At 33.8% G+C, this 13288-nt stretch overlaps 1 protein-coding gene across 4 annotated transcripts in view; it reads left to right on the top strand.

Annotated features, from left to right (window-relative positions):
• NPEPPS (aminopeptidase puromycin sensitive) overlaps window positions 1-13288 on the top strand; it is a 146309-nt gene that overhangs the window by 112684 nt on the left and 20337 nt on the right. For all 4 annotated transcript variants that reach the window (XM_077164602.1, XM_077164603.1, XM_077164604.1 and 1 more), the window contains 9 exons: window positions 538-645; window positions 1864-2064; window positions 2499-2595; window positions 2708-2741; window positions 3589-3703; window positions 5625-5789; window positions 6631-6735; window positions 7130-7190; window positions 9012-9121. In XM_077164602.1, coding sequence (XP_077020717.1) covers window positions 538-645; window positions 1864-2064; window positions 2499-2595; window positions 2708-2741; window positions 3589-3703; window positions 5625-5789; window positions 6631-6735; window positions 7130-7190; window positions 9012-9121 — 996 coding nt within the window. The remainder of the gene's footprint in view (window positions 1-537; window positions 646-1863; window positions 2065-2498; window positions 2596-2707; window positions 2742-3588; window positions 3704-5624; window positions 5790-6630; window positions 6736-7129; window positions 7191-9011; window positions 9122-13288) is intronic.

The raw sequence follows: 13288 nt of genomic DNA on the forward strand, positions 1-13288 counted from the left end.
TTTGTGGAAATATCATTTAATGAATGACCCATTTTGAATTGATAGAGCATCTGCCTTTATTTCCATTGCTGCCATTCCAGGTAAAATAAAAAGCAATCAAAAATTCTGAAAATATTTTTATTTTTTAAAATGTCAAAGAGGCATCCTATCCTTTTCCTAGCTCTGAATCCTTACATTGTACGGTTGACTACTTTGTGCTCCATGGTATATGAATATTATTGATGAGGCCATTTGCATTAAATTTGAAATGTTGAATATTTAATAAACAAACACATAATTGCAAATGATTCTAATACTGTAAACTGTTCAGAGCTTTGGCAGTCATGTTCCCTTAATAATTTCTGATATGGTGATGATTTGTGAGCTTTGTGTTTTATTTGTACTCAGTGCCTACCTCATTGCCTGGCATTGAGTAGTAAATATTTGAAAGTGAATGAATGAGTGATTATAGATAGAGAGAAATGACAATTACTTCATGAAATAGCATGTTAAGTTAATTCATTGATTGATCTTTATATTTCATATTCTTTTCTTAAGGCTACTGATGCCCGAAGAGCTTTTCCTTGCTGGGATGAGCCTGCCATTAAAGCAACTTTTGACATCTCATTGGTTGTTCCTAAAGATAGGGTAGCTTTATCAAACATGGTATGTACGTGTTTATAAGTATATTTAAAATTTTAATAAGCTTTTAGCATATTTCGTCTGTTCCTTAGATGGAATAACATGAAACCACCTAACAGTGGTTTGTACACTTGGTACATAACAGGAATGTGGTTCGTAATTTTATTTTTTATTTCTAATAAGCCCTTTATTTCTTAATTGCCTTATTTAGAGTGTTTTCCCCCTTGTGGAAGAAATATCCTTGTAAAATACATTAATAATTTTATCTACTTCTTTTAATTTGAAGATTTAAATAATTTACAGATTTAATAAGTTACTACATGTCGGGAAAATGTCTGGCATTCTTATTAAACACCAAAAGATATAGCCACATAATGAAGTGTATTTAAGTTTTGGCTGATGGTATTCTTGAAATATGTGCTCTTTACCCATGCCCATTGCTCTCATTCAGAGAGAGTAAGCATTCATCACTTGAAATAATTTATCTGGGATTGCCTTGTTTAAGAGGTAAAGTAGCCAGTATCCCGTGAAATATAATTCTTGGGACCTTGCAAAAGCCTAGTGGTTTTTGCCTCCTTATTGGTAGAGGGAATTCCATGGGTAAAATAGCCATTCTCTTCTCAAATATTCTCAGAGAGGAAGCTAATATATTAAATGGAAATTTTTCATTTACACTTTAGTCTGAATGTATTTATCAGGTCTGTTCTTGAGTAAGTCTTCTTTGGAAGAAAAAAATGGAGAGCCTGTCTAGGAAAGAGGAGAACATCCAAGGGAAATAGGGATGTCAGAGGTAGTAGAGAGTTCTTCACAAATTTGCTTAAATCTGACTTTGATATGGAGAATGCTCTAAATCCATAAATTTGTTTCCTTTGAATGGCAGTTTCCACAATTATTAACAATTATTGTCTCCTCATTTTACTTGAAAACTATTGAGGTCTTCTAATATGTCACAGTGTGTGGCATATAATAGGTATTCAAGAAAAGTTGATATCTCATTTCTCTCACAAGTTCCTGGGGGGTTTAACACTTCAGCTGCCAACTTGTTAATGCAAGTGCTTTATTAGATCCCTTTCCTTCTTAATTGGAAAGATCTTGATAGCATTAAAGCATTGGGGTAGAGAAGTAAACAGTGCTGTAAGGGGGAAAGGAGAGGCAATAAAACCTATAGCTTGGGGCTAGAGTTTGCTCTAAGGCATTTAATGTAAATCTGTTTAAATTTTCCTTTTTTTTTTTTTTTTTAAGAATGTAATTGACCGGAAACCGTATCCCGATGATGAAAATTTAGTGGAAGTGAAGTTTGCCCGCACACCTGTCATGTCTACATATCTGGTGGCATTTGTTGTGGGTGAATATGACTTTGTAGAAACAAGGTCAAAAGATGGTGTGTGTGTTCGTGTTTACACCCCTGTTGGCAAAGCAGAGCAAGGAAAATTTGCGTTAGAGGTAAATGTACTTGAAGAGGATTGTTCCAACAGTCCATAACTACAGGTTGGGGAATTTACATTTCTGATCAATTACTAGTACATTTATTATTTAATATGAAATTTGTTGTGCTTCTTTAGTTTATTTTTGGAATTTTGGGAAAACCAATGTTGGTATTACATTAATATTTTATAAGATGATTAAAAGAATATGGGTAGAATTTATCTGGGGAATGGGTGGGAAAAGATGTAATTCTGTTTTTCATTCAGTGTTTTAAATGGACCAAAGTTTGTATAGAAAACCTGGGGCTAAGGCAGTTTTTGGAGATAGGGCTCCCTAGGACTGGGTTCTAGAAACTTTATATACTTTGACCTGGAACAGGATTCCTTTGTGGATTTCTGAATGAATTACAATTAAATATTTATCAGATGGTTCTTTTGTTTATACTTTTATAGGTTGCTGCTAAAACCCTGCCTTTTTATAAGGACTACTTCAATGTTCCTTATCCTCTACCTAAAATTGATCTCATTGCTATTGCAGACTTTGCAGCTGGTAAAGTAAATTTCATTTTATTGCTGAATTGTAATAACTTCTTTTGAATTTTGTGATTTTGAGGAAGACGTATGTATAAATATCAATAAATGTTTATATTTATTTTATGAAGGTGCCATGGAGAACTGGGGCCTTGTTACTTATAGGTATGTTAATGATGCATTACTTTGCCTTATCTTTTCAGTCCCTATTACCATATGGGTTTCATTCCTAATTGCAGTTGAGTAGATTCTGTTCTGTGATCTTGACAAAAATTTTCCTGCTCCTCTCTTGTTCTGTAAAATTTCAAGAATGCAGATGAACCCCCTCTGGTGTTACTATCTGAGGGTGTAAGATTTTTAAATGAGCATCTGGCATTAGTAGCATTTTTAGATATATTCTTGGCTGAGGTTCTCATTTTGGTGCCTTCTCTTCCATAATTTCATAGTTATTAATACAGATTGAAAAGCCTTCTCTGATTTCATATCTTGTAGCCAAGTTTTTACGTGTCTATCACCACAGTAGAAACATGTGGGTTGTATAGTTTTTAAAACAGAGTCTATCAACAGATTTTTCCCTTCTACTTTTAATTACCTTCTTAGATGAGCTCAGTTTTGAACAGCCTGCTTGGTGTTCTTTTTGGGGCTGTGGAATGCATCTTTCTTCCACTCCTCACCTTCTTGTAATGGAAGGACTGTCTTCTCTGTCTAATTTGCACAATAATCCCTAATGCCTTAGACAAAGTTTTTGTAAACTTTCATGCAGCTGTTTTATCAAGAGACTGATAACCAAACTTGTATCATATCTTTGTTCTTCTGTTGTATGAATTCTATTGGGGTAGTCTTTTATCTTTCTGGATTTTTTTCTATCCTGAATACTCCAAGGTAATGTGTTTTTTTGACATCTCTAAAGCCTAACTTGACCATTTCATTTACTGTTATGACTCTCCCCTACTTGTGCATGCCTTTTTTTACTGCAGTGCTTCTATTTTATTGTTTTGTTTTTTAAACACAGGGAGACTGCATTGCTTATTGATCCCAAAAATTCCTGTTCTTCATCACGCCAGTGGGTTGCTCTGGTTGTAGGACATGAACTCGCCCATCAATGGTTTGGAAATCTTGTTACTATGGTATTTAATATTTTTAAGTGCTCAAATATATTTATCTTCATCCTGCTGCACGTTATTTTGGCTACATAGTATTTCAGGTTTGGCTGGAACTTTGTGCCAAAAAGTAATTGTGACAGAAAAATATATTTAAAAGATCCACCTTGAAAACTGTTTATCAGAATCTCTGTGTTAATCAAGGGCATATAGACAGTTTTTACAACAGAAAACACTTCTTAAACTATTGCAGAATTTGTAAGATGAATTAAAATTTCCAAACGAACCATTGAAATCTTTGTTTATCAAAATGTTTGCATTCATGAATCTCTTTCAGTCTTGACTTTTCACTCCTTTCTAAATATTGTCTATGGAAGTTAACTGTGTTAGCACTTGGAAGCATAAGATTTAATAAATGAATTAGAAGTGCAATAGGAATTAATGAACTGAGGATTCTGGAGCTAGCCACTTTCCTGACAGCATTTTAGGCTGCCAGAGACAATAACCTGACTTGGATGTTGGCTCATTCTGCTTTATAAGTTGCTAAGTCCATGTGTCACAGAAATAAGTAAGACATCTAGCAACTATTACATATCTGAGAGAGTTTTTAAAGAAAGTCAGCCCTTGAAAGTAAATTCTTTCCTTTTGCTTAAAATGTTATTTAGGGCATGAAAAAAAACCCTTTAGAAATATAATTTCATGTAGAAGTAGGTGTGCTAGTACCTTTCTTCCTAATGCAGCAAGTTTGCTACCTCCTACCAAACAGAATATTTTTGCTCCTCTTTGAGATTTTAGAAGCTAATAAAATGAATTTCATTTTAATAGGGGAAATATGTACATTCTCATTTTTACTGGATTTAAATAATTAGTTATTAGATGCCAATTTTTTCATTATCTGAAATTCTGAGGGTTTAGAGAGATGGACTGGGAGAAAACTTCAGCTTTGTACCAGCTATCTTCATGGAGGCTACTAGTTAAATAGCACAAAGCATACAAAGTGACAGTAGCCACTTATCACTTAATATTGAAAATATTTTATCTTTTAAGTATTTCATAATGGACATTTGTTTTCAACATTGCATTAGTTCTTTGCCATCTATCTTGCATTCAAATCTTGGCTTCTTTCTGCAGGAGATTTGTTCAGCTTTCATGAAAATTAGATGGAGATGTCTCTTTTTTTAAGTTGATTTTGTCTATAACCCAGTATATTCTTTGCATTCAACTCACTATAAATTCTTACTAATAGGTGAGCATTTTAGTCTTCCATACATATTTAAATATCATTTATTACTGAACTATTTATTGCCATGATATTTCTAATAATTTTACTTAATCCCCATATAAGCAGTATTGCTTTTCTTTTTAACCAAGGTGCTTTATAAATTGCAGGTTTTCCTTGCTTGCCCTTGGTAGTTTTTTGTTTTGTTTTCAGGGAGAAATCCTTTGTAAGCTAAATTATTTATGACAACATTTTTCTTTTCGGCTCTTGCCTACATTTATTTCTTCCTCTTTTCCACATACAGGTTTCCCCCCTCCTTGTCTGCCTTTGGTAGTAAAAAGTTCCTTAGCAATATTTTGAAAATATCCCTCAGGCATATTCTTATCATCAGTTAAACTTTATATCCCATACTCCTTACCCTTTCCTTTCATTGACCACTAGTATTTTAATCTCCCCAATTTATTTTGCCCCTTATCCCCCCTATTATTTTTTTTATCCATTTTTTTTACTCATCTGTTCATACCATGCATAAAAGAAGCATCAGATATAAAGCTTTCACTATCACATGGTCACATTGTAAAAGCTATATTGTTATACAATCATCTTCAAGAATCAAGGCTACTAGAACACAAAGTTGTTAGTTTTTGAGTATAGCAGAAGGAATATTTTCAAAGTAGTGGAGTAATAAGCATTTTGTTTTCTTTACATATTTCCATCTTTTGTTTTTAGGAATGGTGGACTCATCTTTGGTTAAATGAAGGTTTTGCTTCCTGGATTGAATATCTGTGTGTAGACCACTGCTTCCCAGAATATGATATCTGGACTCAGTTTGTTTCTGCTGATTATACACGTGCCCAGGAACTTGATGCCTTAGATAACAGTCATCCTATTGAAGTGAGACATGCTTTCCAACCACTGGCCTTTAGACTGCTCTCATTTTCTATGAAATAAGTTGTTTGTTATAGAGATACTTAAGATTCTGGAAAAAAGAGAAAAGAGTCTTATATGAGCGAATTCATTGTTTTTATAGTTCATATTTCCAGTGTTGAAAAATTTAACAAGAACAAGTTCTAATTATGTTTCTTTTTAAGGTAGGCCCTATAAAATTTTGTTTTTTCTTGTAGAGGCAAGTGCTCTGTACTTATAAACATTCACTAAATTCTTTTTTATTGGGTGGTATTGGAAAACCATAAGCATTGGGGAACTTTGTGATTCCATTGTTTGTTTTAATGGAAGTTCTGAACATATCCTTTTATTGTTGCCATTGTCTGTTTTTTTTTTTTTGCATATTTTAATTATCTTGACTTAACCTGACTTTGCTTTAGGTAGCTCATAGGCATAAATTTTGCCTCCCAAGAGCTAGAGTTTTAATCCTGCTTTGACATATTTAGCAGGCGTCTTATATAATTGTCCATTACAGCTAGGGCAAAGAAATCAAATGTTTTTCACACCTCCACTTGCCCTCTGAGAATAATAGTGACTTGCCTCTTGCCTTCCAACAGATCTGAGCCAGGACCAGTACCCAAGCCCTAGGCAATGATAGGGATCATGTTATACATTCTTCTTTATAAGTTACTATACATTTTTTTTGAGGCTTACCATTATACATTATGAATGAGCTCAAGATAGATAAGTATCTATTGAGTTAGGAGGGTTTGCCTAGAAAGCTTTTATGTAATTCAGTATTACAGGCTGTCTGCTTCCTGTCATAACCCTGAATCACACTGTCTGCCAGGTCAGTGTGGGCCATCCTGCTGAGGTTGATGAGATATTTGATGCTATATCATATAGCAAAGGTGCATCTGTCATCCGAATGCTACATGACTACATTGGGGATAAGGTAAAAAAGCAGTTTGAAAACTCTTCCATTCTTTTATGATGAAATCAGAGAGTTTTACATGAAAAAATGTCTAATTCTATTTGGATAAAGTTATTAAATATTTTTTTCTAGAATCTAGAAGAACATTACTCTGCTTTGGCTTGTGTTCCTTTCTTTTTATATTGATTATTGTGGTCTCTTAGATGAATAACGTTTAGTATGTTTGGAGGTGGGAGGCTGGAATAAAAGTTAAAAGCAAGGGCAGAAGTATGGATTCTTAAAGTCAGTAGACATCTGAGGAAATCTGTTTTTAAGTACGTCTGACACATAATTTGAATGCATGAGATTTTGAGTACTAATATGAAAAAGATCTGAGATCTCACTCTCCTGGATTTTAAAAATTGTGTTTTCTCAGGACTTTAAGAAAGGAATGAATATGTATTTAACCAAGTTTCAACAAAAGAATGCTGCCACAGGTAATCTTTCATAGTTTGAGATGGGGGGGGAAGTATTGGCACTCTATCCAGGTTGGGAAAAAATAAAATATTTTTGTTCTAAATGGATAACACTCCATATGATGGACAGAAAATAAAATTGAATTATGAAACCATGTAGTAAGTCAGTGAATCAACATGAATCAGGACCTATTATCCCATTGGTCATCTGCCAGTATTGTTTCCATAGTTCAATGTTTCCCTGTACAGAATCTGAAGAAGTTCTGTTTACCATACTAGAGCTTGCTCTTTTTGGTCACTGCCTAGTTTTATTGCCCTAAATCAATAATTGCACATTAAAATAGCTAAAAATTAACCATTTTTAGAAGTCAATTCACAGAATGACAGTTTGTTAAATATAGTGTCTTAAGAATTTTTGCATATGATGATCTTTAATTCATTGGCTATCAGGGTCAAATGGAAGAATAAAGACCTAGAATTGCTTGAATATAAAAAAGCCAAACTTGGAATTATCAGTTCTTCAGTGGACAAAAATGTTTTAAAAAGACAGGCTTTTGAATTTAAAATAGATTGTTTGCCTCTCTGTTCAGGTTATGGTGTAAGCTTACTATTCCACTCCTCTCTTGTAAATTTCCTTTTTAGTTTGTAAAATGGAGAGGGTCTCTGTTCCTTCTTGTGGGGCTGGAGAAAATGTACTCCTGCAAATTTTATAAGTCTACTGCATGTATGTATGTATGTTTGGGGGATAGAGCTTGTGCTTGTTGAACTGTAATTTGTGTACAACCACCTAGGATCTGTTAAAATGTTTCTAATTCAGTAGGTTTGGGGTGGGACCTGAGATGCTGCTTTTCTAACTAGCTTCCGTGTGAAGCTAGTGCTGTTGGTTTGTGAACCACACCATACCATTTAACAACTTTTTGTTTTTGCTTTTTGTGAAAAACAATAGACAGTTGAAATACATTTCAGTTACCATCCATGGTCTTAATCCTCTTTCAGCACTCTGTCTGTTCTCACTACTCTTTCCTTAGTTCATGCCTTCCTGGCTTTTCCAACGAAATTCTGCAGTTGCCTGTTGGTTTACTGTTTCTTGCCATATCCCACTCCCTTTAATTTCATCTTTCACACCTAGGCTAGAGTTACCTTTCTAATATAAATATCTGATTGTATCACCCTACTGATTAATAATAACTGAGATGACCAAATTCCTTTCAGAAATATAGAAAAATCTGTACTTCTTCGAAAATATGCAGATTCTTGAAGAATTCAGCTTTTGGCTACTTTTTTAGCTCCATTTACTGTTACTCTAACACATACACCCTCTATTTTTTCAGCCTCATTGAATATTTAAGTGTTTTTCTTCTGTGCATGCCACCATTATAGTATTTACCACATCATACAGCTGTTTTGCTGTCCTTAACATCAGTGATGTTTGACCATGAGTTTTACTTTAATTTCATCAATCAGAGTATTTTTTAACTTTTGTTAGTTGAGTGGGTATGTATAATGGTTTTAAGTTTGTGAGTGATTCATTAGTAGTGATATTCAACATGTTGCCATATGTATGTTTGAAAAGACTATCTTTTGTCTATTGTAATTTCTAACTTTTCTTATAAATTGGAACAGTTAAGAACATTTTAAAATTAAACCAGTGTTTATAAAAGTTTACTAAATGGGGGGTAGGGCATCAGTTTGGCCCAGTGTTGTTTCCTAAACCAGAGAATTGAAGGAACCAAAGAATTGGTCCATAGGGGTGATGCTACAGTGTCAAGAGTTAAATAAAATTTCTGGCTTGATTGAGGAAGTAAGTATTTTAGATTTTCATTATTTATGTTTATCTTCTAGAGGATCTCTGGGAAAGTTTAGAAAATGCTAGTGGTAAACCTATAGCAGCTGTGATGAATACCTGGACCAAACAAATGGGATTCCCCCTCATTTATGTGGAAGCAGAACAGGTAAACTTATTAAAGGTCCTTCAATTGGTCTGATATTGTATTAAATGAAATTCAGGACAATTTTATTAAATTTGCTTTTATAAATTTCTAAATGACTTCTACACTAGTCCTTGTACTCTTTTCTCAGTAGCTTATAATCACTACAATAAATAGTTTGCTACCTACATCCTTAAAATTATACACATACTTATGGTAGAAAAATGTCTTGTTTACTCTTAATGTCTCCAAATAAAACACTAAACCTGTTAATATAATTCTAAAACCACCAAGTGGGATTTATTCCAAGATGCAAGGATGGTTTAGCATTGAAAAATCAGTGTTTTGATTTATAATCACTGCATTAACATAATAAAGTACAAGAACCACATGATTACATCAAAAGATGCAGGAAAAAAAGCATTTGGTAAAATCCAATACCTGTTTACAGTATTCTTTAAAATTGTTTTTTACTGTTAGTTGAATAACAATGTGATTTTGTTTTAGAATTACATTCTGTTAGTTGAATTGTTACCTGAATTCAGAGAAGAATGGGTTGTCTTCCAGTCTGACTACGAATTACACATCAACCTTTAATGTGTATCAAAAAGTTTATCTTGACTTAGTTTCATTTTATGAAACTAAAAAAATTCCTGCTCTTAAACTTCATTGCCATTCAAGCCCCATGCAGGTTTTATTATGTGCATAGGGAATTAATTGCCATTTATATTTTAGGGAGGAAGATTCATATCTCTTTTTTGATATGTGTTTGTTCTTGTACAGTCCATAAAGCTAAATACATTTTACAAAGACCTTCTTAATGTGGCAATTCAAAGTTTGTAACAGAACATTCAAAATGTACCCAAATTTACATGGAATATTTTCATAGTAAAGTATACACATTGGGGTTCCTCTCAGTCAGAATGGTACAAGAATTTGAAAAAGGCAATTGAGGGAATGGAATTGATCACATATGATGGAAAAGAATACCTGTAGATTTAGGTACTGTTGTAAGCATCTTTTTCTTTGTAGTCTTTTTAAATCCATTTTGAACTAGTCCATTATAGGATATGACTAATCAGACTTGACATTGACACTGTATATAGTGTAGTTTTTCACTTTACCTTCCTTTTTAAGAGTAACAGCCTACAAAAATAGTTGTTCCTTTCACCGAGGGGTGACATCTTAGAATGTCATTCCCTCAAAAACTATAAACACCTCAAAGCTATTAAACTGTTTAATTATTACACATAAATCTTGACTATTAGACCATTATTTTCTTCTTCAAGCATAGGAAGCAAAGCACAATAGTTTATCAGAATAGAGGTCACCTAATACTCCACTTTCTCCCAGTGTTAGTGAGACTCAGCTTTTTAATCTAGCTCCTGCAAGGTCTTGCGTTCTTTGTTTTGCTGTTTGTTTGTCTACAATCACAATTAGACTCAGCATATTATGCTGCAATTTTGTAAAGTCTATCTGTGACTCTTCATTCCTTTAAGAATAGGAGAGCTCTACAATTTATAATATATAATCTACTTTTTTAGACTCTTTTTTTAACATGTAGGCACTGGGAATCGAACCCGGGTCCTTTGGCATGGCAGGCAAGCATTCTTGCCTGCTGAGCCACCGTGACCCACCCATATATAATCTATTTTTACTTTACATTCCCTAAATCTAAATATTTTTGCTTTAATTCTGAACCAATTTAAAAGTCATTTGTTAACTTTTTCAAGGAAATTCAAGCTAATCAGTAGTGTGGTGCTTTGTTTTTTTATATTAGAGAAGTTGTAGGTTTACAGAAAAATCATGCAATAAAATGCAGAGTTCTGATATACCATCCTGTTATTAAAACGTTGCATTAGTGTGATGCATGAAAGAACATTTTATAATTATACTATTAACTGTAGTCCTTCATGATACAGTTCACTGTACTGTACAATTCTATGATTTTTTAAAAAATTTTTATTCTATTAACATATGCAACCTAGAATTTCCCCTTTCAAACACATTTACATATACAATTCAGTGCTGGTAATTTACATTCACAATATTGTGCTACCATCACCACCATTCATTCCCAACACTTTATGATCACCAAAAATAGAAACTCTGTACAACTTAAGCATTGACTCCCCATTCCCTATCCCACCCAGTCCCTCGAACCCATATTCTAATCTCTGACTGCATGAATTGCATTTTCTAATTATTTCATATCAATGAGATCATGCAGTATTTGTCTTTTTGTGTCTGGTTTATTTCAGTCAACATGATGTCTTCAGGGTTCATCCATGTTATCACATGTATTAGAATTTCATTCCTTTTTACTCCTGAAAAATATGCCATTGTATGTATATACAACATTTTAATTTATCCATTCATTGGTTGATGGACACTTGGGTTGCTTCCATCTTTTGGCAATTATGAATAATACAGCTAGGAACATCAGTTTGCAAATATTTATCAAGTCCCTGCTATCAGTTATTTTGGGTGTATATCTGGAAGTGGGGTTGCTGGATTGTATGGTAATTCTAACTTAACTTTCTGAAGAACTGCCAAACTCCTCTACAGTGGCTGTACCAATTTACACTCCCACCAGCAGTGAGTGAGTGTTCCTGTTTTTCCACATACTCTCCAACACTTGTAATTTTCCATTTTGTTTTTGTTTGTTTGTCTATTGTTTTTTTTAATGGTAGCAATTCTAGTGGGTGTATCTCTTTGTGGTTTTGGTTTGTATTTCACTAATGGCAAATGATGTTGAGTATCCTTTCATGTGCTTTTTGGCCATTTGTATATCTTTGGAGAAATGACCAAGTCTTTTGCCCATTTTTTGTAAATGCTTTAAATCTTTTTATTGTTGAGTTTATTGTAGAATTTCTTTTTATAATCTGAAATGTTACCCTTTTGGGATAAGTGGTTTCCAATATTTTTCCCATTGAGTAGGTTGTTTTTTCAGTTTATAATGATAAATTCCTTTGATATGTAGTTTTTAATTTTGATAAGGCCCCATTTATCTATTTTTTCTTACATTGTTTGGGCTTTGGGTGTAAAATCTAAGAAACCATTGCCTAACATAAAGTCCTGAAGATGCTTCCTTACATTTTCTTTTAGGAGTTTTATTGTTCTGGTTCTTATATTTAGCTCTTTCATCCATTTTGAGTTGATTTTTGTATATAGTGTGAGATGGGGTCCACTGTTGTTCTTTTGCACATGGACATCCAATATTCCCAGCAGCATTTGCTGAAGAGACTCTTTCCCAATTGAGTGAACTTGGCACCCTTGTCAAAAATCAGACGTTTGATGTCTGTTTTAGTTTGCTAAAGCTGCGGAAATGCAATACACCAGAAATGGACTGGCTTTTATAAAAGGGGGTTATTTAGTTACAAATTTACAGTTCCTCAGAGGAAAGACAGTTGGCTTTCCTCTGGCTTTCTCTGTCGCCTTGGAAAGGCATATGGTGACGTCTGCTTGCCTTTGCTCCCAGCTTCTAGGTTCGAACGGCTTTCCCCGGGATCATTCCTTTCTGCATCTCCAAATGTCTAGGTCTGAGATGCTCTGAGCTCCTCTCTTCTGACTCCTTTTAAGCCTCACTCATTGTGGAAAGTACTCCCCTTAGCCAGTCACAGATATAATCAGCCATAGATGAATTTCACATGCTGATGATTTAAGTCCATAGCAACAGAACTGGGCACCAACACATTGGCCAAGGTGACACCTGAACTTGACACTACAGATTTCTGAACTCCTAGTTTGATTCCATTAGTCTGTATATATCTGTCCTTGTGCCAGTACCGTGGTATTTTTCTCTCTCTTTTTTTCTTATTTATTTATGCATAAAACAACCTTCTCAACAACCTTCTTTGTATAACAGAAGTAGTACAGATGAATTGTAGAAAATTTGAAAATACAGATAGGCAAATTGAGAAAAAAACTAATTCTTACTGAACAGTGAATATCCTTAGTGAATACTCCTCCAGATTTTTCTCTGTGCATTTTTTTAATCAAATGTTTATTCTGTAACCTGCCTTTTTTTTTTTTAACAGTTTTATTCATGCACCATACCATCCATCCAGAGTGTATAAATCAGTGGCTCTCAGTTACCGTGCTGTTTTGATTATTGTGGCTTTATAATAAGTTTTAAGATCAGGAAGTATCCTCTGATATTATTCTTTTCCAGTTGACTTTGGCTATTCA

This window comes from Tamandua tetradactyla, chromosome 6, assembly GCF_023851605.1.
Source record: "Tamandua tetradactyla isolate mTamTet1 chromosome 6, mTamTet1.pri, whole genome shotgun sequence".
Classification (NCBI taxonomy): Eukaryota; Metazoa; Chordata; class Mammalia; order Pilosa; family Myrmecophagidae; genus Tamandua; species Tamandua tetradactyla.